The sequence below is a fragment of the Neovison vison genome, chromosome 5 (genome assembly GCF_020171115.1).
Source record: "Neovison vison isolate M4711 chromosome 5, ASM_NN_V1, whole genome shotgun sequence".
Lineage (NCBI taxonomy): Eukaryota > Metazoa > Chordata > Mammalia > Carnivora > Mustelidae > Neogale > Neogale vison.
Window position 1 is genome coordinate 87803139 of NC_058095.1, and position 21356 is coordinate 87824494.

Consider the following 21356-nt stretch of genomic DNA (forward strand, 5'->3'; position numbering starts at 1 on the left):
TGGCTACCGGGTGTGTGTGTTCCCATAGTTATAATGAACCAAACATTTGTGAAAAGGAGTAACTTAAATGGGATTTAAATTTGGGTTTTCTTACACAGTAGCTTAAATCTTCATTGTTAATTCTGTTTACTATATATTTTTCTCAGGGACTATCCACCTACTTTAATTCCTGATGCTCGATTATGTTACTGCTTGGTTTCCTTTATTTCAGAGTGCTTTCTTGTGCTTACTTAAAACAAAACAAAACAAAACAAAACAAAACACCATATACATCTTTGTTTCACCCCTTTCACTGTAGGAGATACCCATATCATTAAATGCTCTGGTAGGTTATAGAACCGGAAGGTCTGCTCTGGATGATTTTCTACTTTTTCAATCTTATTTTATTAAAAAAATTTTAAAGCTGTTTTCTTTTTATAAAGATTTTATTTATTATGTATGTATGTATGTATTTATTTTTTGGACAGAGAGCAAGGGAAGGAACACAAGCAGAGGGAGTGGGAGAGGGAGAAGCAGATTCCTGGCTGAGCAGAGAGCCCCGATGGGAGACTGGATGCCAGGACCCTGGGATCATGCCTGCGCCGAAGGCAGATGCTTAATGACTGAGCCACCCAGGTGCCCCTCTACTTTACCTATTTTAATGCTCTTATTGAAAATTTTTTTTCTCTAATAATAACCATCTTTACATCACAGGGATACTGTTAGAACACAAGTTATGATGTGTTTGAAATGCTCTGAATGCTTTATAAAAAGGCACTACCGAGATAATGAGTTATTCTCAATAAAAACTGATTTTCCCCACTTGTATGGAGCTGAAGTGGAGAGTGAAAGTTACAAGAGCAGGGAAGTCACAACGTTGGAACCACAGCTCCTTCACGCTTTGCTTGTCTCACCTGTTAAATGTGGACATAAATGTGTTTTTTATGTCTGGGCTTAGGTGGAGCCCATGGAGCAAATGAAAAACCCATATGAAAATATACAGCCTTCACTCTATAAAGAGCAAGGCTAAATGTTCATGGGGATACAGTTTTCCAGACAGGATTTTATCTGTAATGATAAAATAATCTATTGTGCATTTTGAAGGATTTGGGGAGCCATGTTTGATTTCCCCCATGAAATAGCAAATATCCCTCAGGTTCTCATGTTACGAAAACATCGACATAAAGGCAGAGCACGTGGAATGAATACCCGCGTGTACCTGAATGATCTGGGCGGAAAGCTCAGAGGTTCTGTGCTTCAGGTCATGTCCATTGATGGCGAGCACTCGGTCATTGCTGCTCAGTCTTCCATCCTGTGCAGCCAGGCCCTCTTCCAACAGATCAAGGATAAAAACACCTGGTTCATCGGTCCTTCGAATGAGTTTAATGCCAAGTTGTTCACCAGAGTCCCATTTGTGAAAGACTACGTGGAAGACCTCTTCCCGGGGAGAGCTACAGTAGAAGTGGCTGTAGGTCCAGTTCACAAAGCGCCGCTCTCGCAGCACGGTCAGGTGCAGTGTGGTACCTAACTCAGGGCTGGCAAAGGGCAGCGCTGACAGAGTTCTGAGACACATTGCCGATGTTACAGTTGTTGACCTGGAAGAAAAGAAAAGAATTATACCAAGGTGGGACAATCTTTTATCCTCTCAACTGGTAAACATTTATATGCCATTTCCAAAAGAAACTGACTTTGGAAAATGATATACAGTCATTATTTACAAATAAAAGCCCTCTGAAGATGTTTTAAAATGCACAGTTCCTAAGCTGCACTCACACTGACTAGCACGAGGTAGAGAATGGCAGTTAGGATCTCGGGCTTCAGCGAGGGTGCTGCATCAGAGTCCCTGGTCCTGCCGGTAGCGGGATGTCTGAGTGTGTCCCCCTGAGTGGTGAGATGGGTTTACTCTCCGCTTCATGGGACCAGGAGGAGAATGCAGAGACAGCAGCAGCATGTGGCAAGTGCCAACAAAATACTAGTTCTCGGGGAACAGAAACTGAAGTTCTACTGGATTGATGTGGCTTTTCCAAATGAAAAACACTTACGCTGGAAAAAATACACCGAGTTTTAATCTAAGAAAAGGGACACATTCCAGATACACAACCTCATCACAGATCAGTTTTTTTACTTTAAGGAAAAGCAGGAAAGCAGGTAATTACAGTTTCACTCTGTTTAGCACTCAAGTGTAACATCTATCTAATACAACAAGCTTAACTCAGTACTCACAGATCATTTATTTACTAAACCTTATGGCCCCGAAAGGAGTATAGTGACTGATCTTGGGACATGAACAGGACTCAGAAAATACACCCAGCTTCAGTTATTCACCTAGTCAGAGGAAGAGGTTGGCGCAATTCTGAGTATTTCTCACAATTAGAATTCCTCTCCTCATCTGTCTGCACCAACAGCAAGCGGGAAATCGACATTCTCTTGGATGCATTATGTGGCACAGGCTCTGGGTTAGGTGCTTGTGATTACCCAACCCCTTCAATCCTTTTCACGTGAGTCTATCTGAAGGAAAGCCTTCCCCCTTCCTACTCATCTCGGGTTGACCGTTTTGAGCACCACTAACTTGAATTTTATTGATTTGGGCCTGTTGACATCTTTTAAAATTCAGGCATCAAATGCCATAGACCTCACACATAAACTCGCTCTTCTCCCAATTTTGCAACATCTGTGCATTTGGTTGCCATCCAGATCCTTGATGAAAAAGTTGAGTATCATAGGGTCAAGAACAGAACTTTAAGGCAGCTTCTAAAAAACCAGCCTGACGTGGAGTTGTTAGTCAAAACTCATCATTTCTGGTTATTCAGCTAAAAAGCCACTTATCTCTAGGTTCTTATTTTTCCGTCTTAAATCACATCTATCACAAATGACTTTACAAACATCTGGCTGGAAACCAGCGCTAGACACATGCAAGCATGTAGCCTCACACCATCTTTGTGATGTGGGTTGTGGAATATCCTACAATCAGAGATTTTCCCTTCACAAATGTGTGGTTGCCAGTGAAACACAGAGAAAGCAGAGACCAAATAAAATACTGTTGCTAGATGTTGTAGAATTAGCACCAACAGAGTTGGTGTATCATAGTTTGTGTATCAATTTGAAATCATTAAAGTGGATTTAAGATTGCCATTCTTAGGGTTATTAATATGTATGCCTCCATAAACAATAATAATGCACTGGAATGTCTACAATGCTGATTTATAGCTTTGAGTTAATTCCCCAAATTATAGCCAGTATTGCAGATAATTAGCTTTTTATTTGAGGTATACAGATTCAGTTATGTTATTAAACGGTTCTCCAAAGCAGACCCGTAAAAAAGCCTGTAGATGAAATATATTAGCAAACAAAACCCTACAGCAAACAAAATATATATTAAATATATTTTTATACATTTTTGTATTTTTGCTAATATATTAGCAAACTATTTATTAAATATATTAGTAAATCTGAGGTTACAGACTTAACCTCAATTATATTCAAAGAAATGCAAATAAGAACAAAGCATTTGTTTTTATCTGAAAATTTAGAAAAAGCATGAGAAATATGGAAAATAAAAATATGTAAAAAATATGAAATATGTAAAAATAAAAATATGTAAAAAATTTAATATCCAAAGCTGGCACACTGCTGGTAGCAATGAACAAAAGATGAAAATAAATGTATATCAATTATAGCTAGAAAGGCCAGAAGTGGAGAAGAAAAGAACACTGTGTAAGTTGCAGAAAAGGGCCATCTGGCTCTTTTGGTCTTGGCCACAAAGGTGTCAAAATGTCAAAACCAGCTACAAGAGTTCCTCCACAGAGAATCAGTTTAGGAGCTGGGGTAGAAGGAATACAGGGTAAGGTGTCCAGATAGTTGTGCCAACCTCAGGCAACCGAGTACTACTAATATCATAAAAGGACAGCAAACACAGGAATGCGGTAAATAGCTAGCTATGGTAGGATCAGAAACAGGATTTTACATAAGCTGGATTAGTTATGCTTCCTGTATTCTCCTATTTCCTCTTTGGATTTAGTCAAGAACAAAACACTGGAAGTTCAGTCAGTGTCAGCCAGGACAAGTGCAATGAAGGAGGGGTTTTGGGCCCAAGTGTTGAAGTGGAAATCACAAACTACAAGAGGCAGAATATGGATGGGCATGGAAACCAAAGCCAGGAACCCCCCATGGAAAGGTCAATCCTTGCTGCTCTTGGAGCCTAGTTTGTCTGTCTTCCCCTCTGGACATTTCTCTTGAAGAACTAAAAATCCTAGAGGTTCTAAGTTTTGTTTTAATGAAGAAGACAGCTATTCCCAACAGGATATCATAACCAAATTCACTCTTTTATTGACTCAGCAAGTATGTCCTGGGTACTGACTCCAGGCACAGCTCTGTGAGAAGCCTGTCCCATAGTACGTAGTAAAGGTGGCTGCCATCCCCAAAGGAAGACACTGCATTTGAATAACTCTCTGTGACCAATTATGTATTAAGTGGTGAAGAGAAGGAATGTCTTCAGCACTTCAAGTGAGAAGAGGTCTGAATGGGTGAAAATGGCAGGGCAGTGCTCTCTGGATGAAGGTGGGGAAGCTGTAGCACAATGGGGACAGGCTGGAATGTGGAGGGAAGCAAGGAGATTGCTATGTCTGGCTTTTCTGCTACATTATACATTCTATGAGGGCAGGAGTTGCTTTTTGCTCCTAATTATACCCTCAGCTCTGACCACCATGCCTATGATGTTTCAGTAATACACCGATGGCTACAGCTGAAAGAAAAAGCTAGGGTTAAGGCTGAGGGGACAGGTTGTGTAAGAGTCCACAGAGGACCCTGACTATTAGATTAATCAGTATGGACTTGATTCTCTGGTCCAATCTTCCCAGGGAAAGCAGAGTCACAGGTGAATTAACCTGACAATGGTCGTACCGGATTTCAGAGCAGAGTAGGGAGGCAGGGGTATTGATTCTACTGGGTTGGACATGAAGCAGTGAGGGCACGGACCAGAGAGGTGGCAGGGAAAAGGGAAGGGGTGAATACCAACAGACCGTGGGGAAGGACCGAGCAGTGAACTCAAGTGAAATCGAGGAGGCAAGAGTCCTTGAACTTGGGTTCCTAGAAGACATCTTTTCTCATTCCTGCCTATTTCTTCTCTCCTAAATACCCATTATTTCAGCTTCAAGTACCACTTACACTCGTATGGGTCATATATCCAAGTCAATTTTCACATGAACTCTAGAATTCACATGAAAAGTGGAATTCTGGCCAACTCATGCTCATCAGTATGCCCTCTAACATAATATCATCTTGCTCGAAGCTAGTACGTTTGTTGGAGTAGCTATTCCTCTTTAAAGAGAAGAGGGAGAGGGTAGCACCAAGGATTAGTCCAGTCAGACTGTTTGTGGATGAGAGTGTGTTTGAGAGCCAACAAGAGGTGGTCATGATTTCCGAATTCTATCTTAAATTCAATGGTATAAGTTGTAAGTAACTTGTGCTGTGTGACCTGTCTTTTCTAGATTATAGTAATCGGTGTAGAGAAGGATAAATCAGACAACGAAGGTAACTGATGGATGGTACCCTGGGACTAGGGATACAGCCAATGAGACAAGAGAATTTAGCAGTGAAGGTGGCCCCGAAATAGCCAACCATGGAGTCCAAGCCAGGAGGAATCCAGCTGGCCTGGAGAGCCACGCACTGAGGCACATGTGGGATCAAATTTAAGATGGGGGTAAAAATACATTCCATGAGTTTGGGGGAAATCGGAGAAATTACAGATAAATTCTGATCTGTTTTGCATAAAAAAAACAGTAAAACTTACCTTTTTATAAGTCAGATTCCACAGTACCATAATTTCCTAAGTTTTAAATTGATGAATAAGAGCAGAAAAAGAGGCAAGTTAACAAAATTATTTAAAAAATTGATACCTGAAGAATTTGGTCTCCAGCAAGAAGTCTTCCATCTTTGGCGATCACCCCATCCCGATGGACTTCCTGGATAACAATGTTGATCAGTGGCATTTCATTGCTGCCCACAATGCTAGTTCCTAGGTGAATATAAGGATCAGACCGGTGAATTTCTATTGTAGTAAGTTCGCCTTCCGGTAAACTAACCGGCTGTTGCGTAGATGCCAAGCTAAAAACGAGAGAGAGAGAAATAGGTGGGAAGTAAAACGTTTTATATTTTGATTATCTTCAGGTAAGTAAGTTATCGTCTTTCATTACTGATGACCTTATGTTAACAGATGATTCATAACAAAGCAATACCACGGGATAAGAAAAATAGAATGACCAAAACACCAATAGGTAAGATTAGCAAAACACTTCCTCTTCGCAAGGTGACCAGTAAATAATCAACAAATAACTACTATGCATCAGATCACTAGGGACCACACAGTGATCTGATAAAGAAATACACAGACAATATCATCTTGTCCTAATTGATCAGAGAAAGTTTGACCCATGAAACAGCTGTAAACAGTGCAAGGCAGTCCATATGAAATAAAAAAGACAAACTCTGGGACACACTATCACCGGAGTGGATGACAAAGTAACCACATTAAGCAAGAAGAGGAGGGTCTTGATCTGAGCAGTAGGAGATAGAAGAATTGTTACAGCCATGGCTGGGAAAACTGGGATTTGTAGAAAAATTGGAATTTTCATAAGAGATAAACCTATTTAAAAATAAGACAAAGGGCCAACGACTAAGATATGCCCAAGATCTATGACTAGAGATTTTCTGCCTGTTTCCTGGTGGGTCATGTAGACAGATCAGTGGCTGCTACCAGGGGACAGCAATAGTCAGACACATGGCCTTGGAGTCAGATACATACCCAGCCATCTCCTGGCTCTCAGACTTTGACCAATGACTCTCTAAGTTTCCTCATCATTAAAAAATATCCAGTATTGGTACAAGCATTTAATAAGTTAATATATGTAAAATGCTTGGCACAGTGCTGACCCAGAATAAGCACTGAGGCTGAGGTATTATTCTTGTTCTTCTTGATGCTGTGGATTTCTTAGTCAAGAAGCAATAGGCTTCAAAACAAACAAACAAAAGAAGCCTGTTGATGACCAGTGAATTTGTGGACTACAACAGAAGAGGGGGAGGGGGAAGCATAAGACTCAAGGTAAGACTCACTTTCTGTTTCTAAACTGCAAACTGTTAGACTTGTACACTTAAAGGTGAATATGTGACATGTGAAGCATATCTCAGTAAAATTATTTGTTGAAGAGAAAAAAAAAAAAACACCCCATGTAGGGAAAGTAATAGGGAGTAGTGAGAAGAAAGTAAAGAGCTGATTTGAAAACAGATGAAAAGCAAAAGCAAGGTGAAGAGCACCTACTGTCAGTGGTCGCGTCGCCTCGAAGGCGGGATTGTCCGGGCCAGGCTCCTCAGGCCACGCGGGCAGAGACGCTGATGTCAAGCTGTGCTCAGCAGGGTCTGTGCCTGTCCCTGAACAGACCGTTTCGAGGGATAAAGTACCTGGAAGATCTATTACAGTGGTTCCATTTTCATTCTCAATCACTGTCTGAGCTTTATCAGTTTTCCTCTGTTCTAGGGCAAGTCTCCGATGAGAAGCTCCAGGACATCTAGAGAGAGAGCATTAGTGGGTTCCCAGATGATTTGAAAGGAAAAAATGATTGACAGCGTGTGCCCCAACAACAGAATAGCCACTGCTTCAATGCCAAACTCCCCTAGAGGTAATCCACAAGTGGTATGTAATTCTGATTTTAACCTCTGCTCAAACTAAGTTCCTACCACACTGGGTAGCAAACTTAAAACAGGCGTTGGCACAAATCGTGGCTTCGTGCGGGTCTCAAAAAATACTTCAATAAAAACCTGTATTCAGATATATACTAGTTCCAGAAATACACCAGCACAGTTGACGGTACACTGCAAATACTATTCTGAGATCCTGATTGCATAACCCCCTTTCCACAGGGATGGCTTAACTCCTTAACAGGAGTGGAAACAGCAATCTTCTTCCACAGTGTGCTCCTGCATCCAGACTTGGACCTTGAGTGACACTGTTCCTTTCCAATCTCAGGGCCAAGGGTACACATTCATTTATTAGTGAGAAGCAATACATCTGAGGCTCTGCCACTTGCAGAAAAGCAGAGCAAAGCCTCAAGAGGCTGAGTATGGTGGGTGGCAGTCTTATGTCTAAGGCTGCAGACTTCATTCAATGATAGTATTTTTTAAAATCTCAAATTTCATTAAAAATCAAGTATAGAATAATTTATGGAAAACTGGAAGCTATCCCTTAGCTGTAAAAGTAATGAATTTCCCCTCACAAACTAAAGAGAAGTTGTGGGTTTCAAGTTCTTGAAAAACATTGCTATGGAATTTTTTTATTCAGCTTTTTCTCATTCCCGGTTTCCTCATCACCTTATTAAGAAAGAGGACAAATGATTATTTCATGAGAAATGCATTTTAAAACTATTTCATTCAAAAAAAAATGGCGACAAAAAGTGGATCATAAAAAAATACTTGAGACTAAAAATATAGGGAAAGATTCAATTCCCCAAATGCTTATCACACACTGGTATCCATATACGTAAAGCCAGTCTTCGATGGGGAAACCGACTACGAACAGGAAATGGGAAGGAAACAGAAGCAGAATGTGCACAGCTGCGAAAGAGCCTAGCTAACAACTACAAAATCCTACAAACGAAGTAACTATAAAGCCCCTCTTATCTTATCTAAGACTAAATTTTTTTTCTTTTCTTTTCTTTTTCTTTTTTTTTGTCAGAGAGAGTGAGCACAGGCAGAGGCAGAGGGAGAAGCAGGCCTCCTGCTGAGCAAGGTGCCCGATGTGGGACTCGATCCCAGGATTCTGGGATCATGACCTGAGTGGAAGGCAGCCTCTTAGCCAACTGAACCACCCAGGTGTCCCCAAGAATAAATTTAAAACTGGAAACCTGAAGTTGTTAGAGAGGTAAAGAACCAGGTATACTTACATCCCAATGGGACAGCAAATTGCTAAGAGGGACTAAATACAGGTATTTTCTGTGATATCACAGAGAAATATGGAAGAACGCATTCACCCAGCACTCAGGAAGGTTACAGAGGACTGCGCAACACCCACCTTTAAAAGATGGGGAGCTGCGCACACAGAGACAGAAAAACTAGCCAGGAGAAGACGATGAGAGAAAGACTTCAAACTACACAAGGGAGGCAAGAGTGTCAACAAGGAAAAAATGACATACATTATACCATAGAAAGAAAAAACAAGTCCATATGAATGGCAAAAAACATGAGCCTCATTAACATTTTTAACTAAGACATAAGACTGGCAAGTCATCAGAATTTTTAATACTTAAAAAGCATAATATAGTTTTTATTTCCTGGCTGACAGATTTTTAAAAACATGTTTTTCTGCCTTGCTTGTACGATATAGCAATTTAGCCAGCAAGCACTCTTAGGAAACAAACTAGTTAGGAGTATCAGCTCTTCCACTTATTGACAACCTCTTCCATTTATTAACAACCTCTCTGCCCATATTCTTCTTTCTATAACAAAGATAAGATGGCCTAACTCATAGAGCTGTCATGAAAACTAAACTGGACTCATATAAATTGCTTAAAATACTGCCTCATAAATAATAAGAACTCAATACAAACTAGTGACTCCTATTATCATAGCAACTTAAAAGTACTCAAGCTAGGGCTCCTGGGTGGCTCAGTTGGTCAAGCGACTGCCTTCAGCTCAGGTCATGATCCTGAAACCCAAGACTGAGTCCTGCAACTGACTCCCTGCTCAGCAAGGGGTCAGCTTCTCCCTTTGACCCTCCCCCCTCTCTTGCTCTCTTTCTCTCTCTCTCAAATAAATAACATCTTTTTTTTTTAAAGATGTTATTCATTTATTTGACAGAGAGAGATCACAAGTAGGCAGAGAGGCAGGCAGAGAGAGAGGAGGAAGCAGGCTCTCTGCTGAGCAGAGAGCCCGATGCAGGACTCGATCCCAGGACCCTGAGACCATGACCTGAGCCGAAGGCAGCAGCTTAACCCACTGAGCCACCCAGGCGCCCTCAAATAAATAACATCTTTTTTTAAAAAGCACACATGCTATACAGTTTTCTTACAGGACATCTGTATCAAGTTTTATAACCTGTAAAACAGTTAGCCTCTACTTAAATAAAACGAAACAAAACCCTACAATAAAATTACTTTAAGTTAGTTGACCTGAGCAGTTTCTGTTTTCAACTTGTCAGTATTGAGGGTGTTCCTCTGTAATCCACTGGCAGCCAGTGACAGAAGCTGCTTAAGAGCTTTAATATCTTCTTGTACTTTAAGCATGGCTTTTGAAGACATTCTACTAATTTCTTCTTGTACCTGTTTCTGTTCCTTCACAAATTTCCTAAAAAGATACATAAAACTGAATTCTAAAAAAATACACCTTTGCTTGCCTACAGGAAATAAGTATATTTACTATAGGCTGGTCAGAGTCCTAGTGTTTTTTAAAAAGGAAATATTAATCCACAGTTCACGTGCTTTTTTCAGAATGACAATAACAGAATTTTAATTCCCATTATTCTGCTTTGTTTATAGAAATATTAAAATTTTTACCCAAACCCAAGTTAAAATGTTTAAGAGAAGAAAAGATGTTCCCCTTAAAATAGATTCTAAGATTCTTCTGCATGATCTATCTAATTACATTTGACACACTTACTGGAGGTTTTCAACATCCTGGCAGATGACAGGAGAGAGATTTTCATCCTTCAGTGCTTTACTATCCCTAAGAAAAATGCCACATATATTAAAGCCATTGAGGTTCTAAAAAGCTGACAGCTGAGTTCCACTACGTAAGTGTTAAAGGGGTGGAGGTAAAACAAATATTCTCCATTTATAGCTCTTATGGTTGATTTCAAATCTCTTTATAAAAAACTGTTGTTCCCTGACCTTTAAAATAGCTTTAACAAGTCATCTGACAGGGAGATTTCTCTTCTAAAAGGACTGGCACCTATCATAAGTACACATAAATGCATCTGACCAAATGTTTAAGAAAAAAATTAGAAAATACAAAAGATTAAATATTGAACTAAGTGCCCCTGGCTCAAAAACTCTATGACTGACCTTTTATTTAATTCAAAAATATTAAAGCATTCATTAAAGAAAGTCTACAAACTTCTTCATAATGAGAATCTCATTACATTTAACTTGATTTTTATAATTTCAATTTATTCTTCAACAAAATAAAACCTAGGGATAGACTAAGGGAATCATAAATATTTAATGAGAATAGGAATAGGTGAAATGTGGCATGCTGTAATGTAATTAGGAGTTAAAATTCAGTCACAGATCTGCTACTACTTCCTTGATAGAACCCAAAGCAAACCTCAGTCTCTTCCAGCTTTCTCATTTATGTAATAGGGCTAAAATACACAGAAGACATTTTGGAGGCATGAACTTGATCATTTATTTACAAATGTTTTATCTAATGTAATACAAATTAGGTGAGAAAATAGAAGTGGTAGTAAAAATAGTGATCTTCAAACCTATATGATGTATATACATAGAGGCTTTTCTCTCCATCATCGGAAAATAAACAGGACTGGTACAGTACTTTATATAGAAAAGGTATATATACGTAAAACTGAGCATAAAGTATTCCAGAAAGAATTGGTTAGAAACTTTCCTAAGGATTAAAAATTAAAGATCTGACCTTCCAAAATCTTTCCAGAGCATATGTTTATTATTTTATTTTAGACAAAAACTGATTCAAAGAATTTTTCTTCTAAATGTCTATATAGTTTCATTTACTTCCAATGAGACCACCTGCCTATAAATTAACAAATAAAATTCTTCAAATAAAATACTTTAAAAGTCAAATTGTAAACTTACTCTGGTCTTGTTCCTGTTTTATCACCTAGAAAATTCAAGAAGCTTTATGTAAAAACAGGTCATTTAACAATGTATTTAATTTAACACAAACTTGGGTATAAATAGAAACGTCTAAGCATTTTACTGACAGACTTGTAGACCTCATGTGAGGTCACTTGTCACAAACTCCAAACAACATACTATGGGGACATGTTTGTATACACCTAAACAGTTATGTAGCTGATTTGTATCTATTTCTTTCAAGGGCAAGATTCTTCCTCTTTCAACTATCTTCTCTGAAAAATATTCTTGCTTAGCACAGTTTACCTCCTGCAAGTTCTACTTGATGCTTTCTTAGGTTCTATCAGTTTTGAATACTAAAATATGTCAGACTACCTGGATGTCTCTAAATATTTTACAAAAGCAGCAATTTTTTAAGATGGTGTTTTTAATGTGGGCAGATATATCAACAACTTTCTCATGAACACCTATTTAGTGGTTATCATTATTAGTGTATGTCTAAAAGTGGAAAAGTAAAAATGCTCCGTCAGCAAAATGCAGTGACTCACTTTCTGCTTTTCCAGAACTTATTTCACACTGCAAAATAAGACCTGCTTAATGAGGAAAATACAGGAACACAAAACTTCATCCCATCAGAGAACCTTAATGGTTCCTCTTTCAACCTGTTTTGGCACTTACACACACATTTTTAAACGGGATCGGGATGACCATAAGTTATGTTCACATATTTTCTCAGGATGTTGTAATGAAGTCTTTTTCATGTCACTTAACATGATTTTAAATGACCACAGAATACTGATGACATAGCTGTATCAGAACCTTCATGCCCAACCCTCTTCTTAACATATACGCATTTATTGTATGAACAATGCTGTTCCAGTCAATGCCTTTATCTCCAAATACTTGTGCATGACTTTATTTGTATTCCAAAAAAAGAGGAATTTACAGGTCAAACATTACATCAAGGAAAACTGACGTATTATCAAACTGATCCTTTAAAAAACTGTTCCAATTTATCTTCCCACCTACTATGAATAAGTCATTTTTCCATCACACCCTCAACAACAATGTACATTTTTCTAAAACAATCAAGGCCAGTACATAGGTGAGAAATGCCACTTTATTGTAATCTAAATTCATATTTCTGACAGTACTAAGTAAAACATTTCAAATATTAATTAGACAAGTCTATTTCTCCTTTAGTGACTGGTCTATTCAGGCTATTTGAGGTATATCTGAGGTATGTTCCTCACTGACTTCTAAGAGCTATTTCAACATTAAGCATATTAATTATCTCATACATATACTTTATGTGTCTATTTCTAAAATGAGACCTTACTTTTAAGATACATCTCAATTTCGGATGTCAAAATGTGAAGGAAAAAAAGCATCTAAACATCAAGTACTTTACTTCCAAACTGTCATTTACCTTTTGCCTTTGTCCATAGGGTTTCTTTTGTTTACCTTTTTAATCTTACTACAATTTATTTTTCTTACTTTGTATTTTGATATTTCTCTTTCATAGTTTAACATCTCTGAAATTGATAATCATGTTCTATAGATGCAAGCCTTTGACTGGATGAGACACAGTAAGATAAAGGAGGGATTTAATTTTTTTCCCACAGACTTCAACTTTTTTATTCATCAATGTACTATTTTGCTCTCTCTTTGATATTCCGTTTTTATTATATTTACAGAAGTTTATATACACACAAACCTGCGTATATAAAACTTAGGCCTCTTTTTGGCCTACCGTGGGCCCTGACTAGTCCATCTAGCTTGGCATCTGTAATACCTGTGGACTGCTGTCAAAGCTCACTGTCAGCACTCCACCTCTGTTCCCGCCCTCCTGCACATTATCTTCCACATGGCTGCCAGAATGCTCTTATTCAAACACGTATCTCATGTCATATTATTCACATCAAAACCCTAGTGGGTCTCAACTGTTCTCTGTGTAATTACAAAACTCTTTAAGATGACATACACGGCCCTTCCCTTGATGACATCTGGAATCTGATCTTCCCATGCTGCAGCTCGCTGGTTTTCTAGCAGTTCTTCAAAAGAGTAAAGATCATCCTTGTCTCTAGATCTTACTCCATGTTGCCCCCACTTACAGAACACTGCTTCCTACCCCTCTTCATCTATCAAACCCAATACAGCAGGTCCAGGCTAACTGATGCAGCTGCTAGGGAAACAGAGAAATCCTTTAGATGAATAAAGAACCCCTGGACACGTATAGCAGGTTAAAAGGAACTGGATGTGGTATATCAGGTCATGTGCACTTATTCTACATACTCCTTTTGTTCAACTCTGAGGCACAACACAAGAGGAAGACAATGGGGGAAGGTGGATTGGCGCAGGGGGCGGGGGTGCGAAGGGAGATTAACTCCTTCTATTTCTCTTACTCCTTTGCCTCAATCAAGTCTTTCATGTGGAGCCTAAAAGCAATTACAATAAAGAGAGAACCAGTTTCATAATTAAAATCAAAGTAGTCCAAGGGTACCAGAATGCTTCAGCTGACTAAAAAAATAAGCTGCTCAAACATCTAAGATAATTTCTTCTAATTTTGATGCGGCTACAAAGAAAACTAAGTAAAAACAAGAGACAGACCCCTATGTTTAAAAATCAATTTTTGGGGTGCCTGAGTGGCTCAGTTGTTAAGCATCTGCCTTCAGCTCAGGTCATGATCCAGGGTCCTGGGATCAAGCCCCGCATCAGGCTCCTGGCTCAGCAGGAAGATTGCTTCTCCCTCTCCCACTCCCCACTTGTATTGCCTCTCTAGCTGTCTCTTCTTCTCTGTCAAATAAAATTAAAAAAAAAAAGTAAAATAAAATAAAAATCAATTCTCATTCAAAGTTATCCTAAATTTTCTAAGTTTAAAAGGATTTGAGGATAGCCAGCTTTTAAAACAGTACTTCACCCTAGAATAGTACGTCTACATAATAAAAACCACATCCAAATAAAAAATTCTTACACAGATATATGGACAACTTCATCTGTTACTCATTCTACGTTTTTCAGAGGATTCAATGCAATACATGAAACATGCTTTCATCAGAGGCAGAAGAGACATTGCAAGGCCAAACAAAAAATCATGCACATGGAATCAACAAAACTAAAACATCATTCAAAATGAATCTGGATTGGTAATTTTTTAAAAAGAATATCCAGTGGGCGCCTGGGTGGCTCAGTGGGTTAAGCCGCTGCCCTCGGCTCAGGTCATGATCTCAGGGTCCTGGGATGGAGTCCCGCATCGGGCTCTCTGCTCAGCATGGAGCCTGCTTCCTCCTCTCTCTCTCTTTCTCTCTCTCTGCCTGCCTCTCTGCCTACTTGTGATCTCTCTCTGTCAAATAAATAAATAAAATCTTAAAAAAAAAAAAAAGAATATTCAGCCTTGCAAGAGCACAGTGAGAATGGCATTTTCATACTGGCTGGAGGGTAAAATCTTTCTAGAAAGTAATTTTACAATATTTACCAAGAGTCTCCAAATCTCGCCCTCTCTGTCAGCCAGTGATTCAGTTTCTAGGTATTTGTCCTTAAAAAATAATCAAAAATATGAATGAAAATTTATAAGAAAAACAAACACATAGAGAGCATTTACTATGGGCCTGGCACTACTGAGGTCTTCAAAACTGTAATCCTTGGAACAACAATGTCAAGTAGTTACTGTTCTTTTCCCCCACTTTACAGATAAAGAACCTAAAGCACAGAGGGATAAAGAACTTGAACAAGGTCACAGAGCTTATCAACAGTTGAGGGGATTTGAAGCCAGATTTCAGCTCAAGTCTATCCCCTTAAGCTACAATACCACATTGCCTCTCCCCATAAAGATGCTCAATATGTTGATACTTCCTAGAATATATGAACTGAATACAAACACTAATAATGGAATGATGGCTGATTAATGATGTATCGATTCATAAAGCTGATTTAAGCAGCAATAAAACACTCCTAAAGAATTACTGAACTGACAAATATTGGTGATATAACATATGAGAGAGAACATGTTACAAAGCAATACAGTTGACCTTTGAACAATGCAGGGATTAAGGGTCCTAAACACCCAGGCAAATGAAAATCCGTACATCACTGGACTCCCCCAAATCTTTACGAATAGCTTCCTGCTGACCAGAATGTTTACTGACAATATAAAGTCTATTAACACACACTTTGTATGTTAGATATACTACATACCACATTATTACAATAAAATAAGATAGAGAAATGAAAATATTAAGAAAATCATAAGAAAAACACATTTACAGTACTCCACTTTTACTGGAAAAATTCCACATATAAGTGGACCCAAACAGTTCAAAGCATGTTGTTCAAGTATCAACTTATATACCATATAGGTGTTCATGATCCCAACTTAAGAACATATATTAATACACACACTGATAGCTACATAACCATATGCAGAAACAAAACTCAGTTTTCTATGAAAATAAAATCTTAAATACATAAGACACAAAAATTTGTGAGATATAAAGTAAATTTAAAAGTAAAAACTTTACTACTGAACATATAACTAAAAATCTTACTGACATAGAAATTTAAGTTACTGTTAGAACAGAACATTACTTACTCTTTTCATCTGATGAGGTACTAAAATCTATACCACCAAGACCTTCATTGCCTGCAGCTGAAGTAGCTGCTGTGGTTCCCAAAGTCAAGCCTAAAGCATTCTGTCCAAGTCCTACAAATAAACCAAATATAATTTACAAAGTCTTTACAGTAATTTTCCCTCAGTGGACAAAATTCTCAAATGCTTTCAAGCTGGATCCCATTTTTCTTCATAATTGGTTTAAGCAAATAACATGGAATAAGTCTAAAGCTGGGATTTAATGGGTGTATGTAGTCTGGATAATATAATATTAACTTCTTTACTTTTTAGGTAGTTTTCTAAAGTATAGACACACAATGTCACATTAGTGTACAACAGTGACTTGAAAAGTCTATACATGCTATGTTCACCACAAGTGTCACTACCCTAATGTCACCGTACAACCTTATTACAATACCACTAATTATATACATCCCCGTGACCTATTCCACAACTGGAAGGCTGTACCAACTCCCCCTCACCCATTTTGCTGTCCTCCCCACCCTTTCGGGCAACCATCAGTTCTCTGTATTTATGGGTCTATTAATTTTTCTTTACTAAAAAGGTCAGAGTTTATCTGTTAATTCAATAAATATGAACATACTAGTTGTTTTTTGTAAATCCTCCTGAAAAAGCAGTTTTAGTTTATATATTTCCAGGTGAATACTTCTTGTCTTCTAGTCATGCTTTGGAACTGGATGCTTTTAAAATAATCAAGTATTGGATGTGTTAATTAACTTGATGGGCATTTACAATGTGCCTGTATATAGGAAATCACTATGCTCTACACTTTAAATATCTTACAATTTTACTTCTCAATTATACCTCAGGAAAGCTGGTAACAGATAAATAAATTACGTAAATAAAATAATCTAGTAAGGATTTATAAGATTTCAGTATACCATAAAGCAAATAGTTTCATTATTCATCAAATTTAAAGAACTGAGAGTTAGAAGCCTTACAGTTCAAACATCAAATTTCATACTCCCAAGCTTTTTCAAAAAGAATTTAATGAAAGAAATAGACTTCATTTATTTAAATCCTACCTCACTGACAAAAGGAATTGAAGGGGCTAAACTACAGTTAATCTTAAATCATGAATGTATGCTTCTAAATCAAGTAGCAAAATTTTAAAGACCACGCATTGGTAAATCATCTAAATTCATGCATTACCAAGCTTACATAACTGTGGTTCTTTTTGGACAGATGCTATTTACTTGAAACAGAGGAAACAGTAGATGTACTGAATAAAAGCATGGGATATATGAAGACTGGATTTAAATACTGACAATGTGTGAAAAAAAAATACAGCTAAATTAATGTCCATTAAAAAGTAAAAACCAGGGGTATCTTTAGTTAGCACAACCATAAATCAAGCACTGACGTGTGTCTAGAGCCTAATAAAAATTGTAGCAGGCCTAAAAACTCTATCAAGAAACAAAAACAATCCTCCACCTCCCCTTTCTGTTATTTTTGTGTTTTGCTCTCATAGGACGCTTTTGGAGAGATGTTTATTTATCCTACAAAGAAATGTAAGTTATAGCCATCCAGTGATTTAGTTATTAGGAGATATTTTGAATACCTACAAGGTGAGACTACAGTGACAAAGACAAGTATCTGAAAGATAATGCTAACCTGAATGCTACAAATTTTTACAGATTATTTTCACCAGCTCCTTTTTTCCCCTTCCACTGACCCAGAATTTCTTCACTAAATTTAGTACCTGAACAAAGGACATGAAAGAGCTGTTTAATAAAAAACACTAGGTCATACTCCTTCATCTCTCCCACACGACCAAGTATTAGACACCTATGAGGTGTGCAGTAAAATTTCTGAAATTAAATAGCCATCATACATGAACATATGTATTACTGGAAATGCTATGGTTTTAACATGTTACAATGCCAAAAAATGTGTTTTTCCTAACTCATAAATTGTTAAAGAGAAATTCTTGATATTATATTGCTATGTGAGATAATTATACAATGTTTTCAAATCAGAGGAAAGCTCTTCTCACTCCTACATGGTATTCTATTACATTATATATAGTATCATGTTTCCTCTATTATTCATTCCCAATTTTGAAAACATCAACAGAATCCTTAACATGAAGCTAATTTCAAAATAAGAAAGAACTGAACTCGATCCAAGATGGAAAATATTAAGTATTCTCTGCCATTGAATTGATACTTTAGTATTTTGCTTGACTGTAATAAATTTAATACTTGTGTTCTAAAACCCTTTTCTTTAAAGCACACCAATACCATTTCCTGATGCCTGTAATGGAAAGCCATTCTTAAAACCAGGGCTTGAAATGTCAAGTTGTTTTACAATGAACTTAGATACCAAATGATCCAAGACTCTACAACTGCCATTTATTGATAAATATCTGTAGAATAGTTTATAGTCTCCTTGAACAGGTCCTTCTTTTTTTCCTTTATATAGTCAGTCAATACTGAGAAGCAGAAAAACTTTTTTATACAATACAGCTAAGATTTCCAATTATGCATGCAAACCATTATTTTATAATTTAGTTTTCATACTAAACAAAAACATTCAGGTTAAAGAGACAAAGTGGTCTGTTCAAAAGGTCAAAATACAGATAAAGTAAATTTAAATATAAATATTTACTATTTCGGAAAATGAATACCATTAATTACCTGATGTGGCTGTATTGAACTCTGGAAAAGTGAACCTCCCAAACCAGCTAAGGCTCCCCCTAAGGAAAGGCTTGTTGATGGGGTAGTAGTTGTAGCTGTTGTTCCGCCCAAATTATTTAGCGTAAATCCTGTAGATGCTATAAAAAGTAAAACTGTAAGGCTTCAAAAGGAAACATCATTTCTAAGAACACTGGAGAAAATACAAAACATTCCCCACCACCACCAAAAAAGACAGCCCTCACATCCATGACAAAATTCACTCTAGTTTTTCCTAAAAAATTACTTGCTAAAGATAAAATTACATATGCTTAAGAATAAAGAGAAATAAGACCATAAGGCAAACGCCCGTGACACAAATAAGAGTTCTAGGTAACACTAGAATGGTATAAGGTAACTGATTCCAGAGAATAATAAAGAGTTTTCAATCCAGGATGCCAAATTCGCCTTCAAAATGGAATGAATCCTAAGGCAGGCAAGGCTTATGCAAATTCTTTATCCTTTCTTGTCACCAATATGCTCCTTGAAAACAAAGTGAATTTTAATAGTTTTACATTTTACCTCTCACCCTGTCTCTGCTTTGCTCTGTAAACAGAGATCAACTTCCAGGACGGCCCCTGCTGTTTTAAAGCCAATGATGATCTTTGTAATATCATAACTGCTGAGTGATGAAAATAAAAACTTTCCAAAACTGAAGTTATCTTTAATAAGGTAGATACCTGTACTCACTAGCCAAAAACAAAACAAAATTCAACCACAAAATGTGACTTTTCCCATTCTGCCTCACCTGCTGGAGTTGACGTCAGATCAGACGAAAGAGTGAGACCACTCGCTGAGGTAGAAGGAATCGGGAGAGCAAACGGTGTGGCAGATGCAGCAGGTTTACTGAATGAGTCCTACACTGAAACCTGTGGTAAACGCAGATATAGTAGCTGGCGTTTCTGTGTCAAACAAACAAACAAATCCTATTTTACCAGAACTGTGTATGGATTACACCGGTTTCAATCAGGATACCTGAAAGTTCGGGGCCCTACTTTTGTAGCTAGAAGGATACGTGGGTAGGTATGAAAAAGGAAAATACATAAGTTGGAACCAAATCATAGTGAATAGTTAAAAGAGGATGCTATGATCTTAGGAAAAGCAAGAAAAAGTCCCATCAATGTGGTCATATTGAAATCCAATTTCAGTTCTACCCCTGGATTTACCTAAAACAGCACTTACCCTTCCTTTGCTCTATACTCAACAGAAAAATATTCCTCCCCTCCAAGGCTATTTAAACCACCATTCTCTACTGTTTCCTCCTCCTTTACTTCTGTCAACTCTGGCTACTCCTTCCAGTCGGCTTTTGTCCATCTCCCTTTTCTGTTCAATTCTTAAATGATACTGCCTATGGCTCCAGGCCTGCTCCCATACTTCCCAACTACTGAATCTCAGCTAGGGCAACACGGGTCTAAATCTACACCTACCAGAGTCTCCACTGGTTAGCTCTACTGGGATGTCCCTTAACTTTGCACCTCTACGCCTCCCTACACAAAACATTTCTTAAACCCCCTGCCATGGTCCACTCAGTTGCTCAAGCCAGAAACCATAATCACCCCTGACATCCCTTCTCGCTCCTGCATTCTATTAGCCACGAATCCTGCTGATTCTACTGCAGAAATAGCTCTGGATTACAAGCATCCTCAAAACCCTTAGCTCGGTCATCTTCCTCTCAAGAACAATTACAACCTCTTAATTTGTTTCTGTGCTATCAGTCCCTCTAAACTTTAATCTATTCTTGGAATTATTTCAGTTACTTGAAAAAGAAGAGACAACACCAACAAAAAATAATACCCTGGTGATTCTCTCTGCCTGAAGGCTCTTATCAGCTCTACACTAGAGTCAAAAGGCGTGGCACACAGCCACCTTTCCTATCTACTTCCAATCTGCTCTTCACACCCCCTCTCTCCCTACCATTCCCACTTCTGAATCCTTAATTCTAACCAAGTACTTTTCCTACTTCCCTGAATCCCCTTATGACTGGGCTGTTGCACGTCTCCATCAGGGATGATGGTTCCTGCCCCCAAAATAAACTGCTACTCTTATCTTCCTCTACTTCCCTTGGTGCCTTTCATACATGTTAGAGCACTTCTCAGGTCATACAAGAACATATTACTATACCTGCCAGTCACCTTCAACTCATCACCCACTGAATGCCTTACTCATACTCATGCTCATGCTCTTGACATCATTAGTACCACCTGTACCACCAGTAGCAACACCACACCAACAGCTAATGCGAAATGTTCAAAGCATTATGTA

General features: G+C 38.0%; 1 protein-coding gene, 1 long non-coding RNA gene and 1 pseudogene across 4 annotated transcripts in view; all 3 read right to left on the minus strand.

Annotated features, from left to right (window-relative positions):
• The window catches only part of LOC122906944 (ligand of Numb protein X 2-like), a 30874-nt gene extending 24849 nt beyond the window's left edge, over positions 1-6025 (minus strand). For 2 of the 3 annotated variants that reach the window (XR_006384638.1, XR_006384639.1), the window contains exons 1-2: positions 5874-6025; positions 1199-1574 (exon numbers count right to left, since the gene is read on the minus strand). Coding sequence is in view for 1 of the 3 variants with exons in the window: in XM_044249453.1 (XP_044105388.1) it covers positions 1145-1574; positions 5874-5908 (465 nt within the window). In the remaining 2 variants the exon portion in view is untranslated. Of the gene's footprint in view, positions 1-610; positions 1575-5873 lie in introns of those variants that run through there. The other variant, XM_044249453.1, reaches the window with a different exon arrangement.
• Positions 6026-10094: 4069 nt separating this feature from the next.
• Positions 10095-13307, minus strand: LOC122906947. The gene is made up of 4 exons (XR_006384640.1): positions 13222-13307; positions 11793-11817; positions 10621-10686; positions 10095-10308 (listed from the first exon to the last, which is right to left on the minus strand). It is a non-coding gene; the product is annotated as an uncharacterized LOC122906947 (long non-coding RNA).
• Positions 13308-19086: 5779 nt separating this feature from the next.
• Positions 19087-21356, minus strand: part of LOC122907410 — a 58296-nt pseudogene continuing 56026 nt past the window's right edge.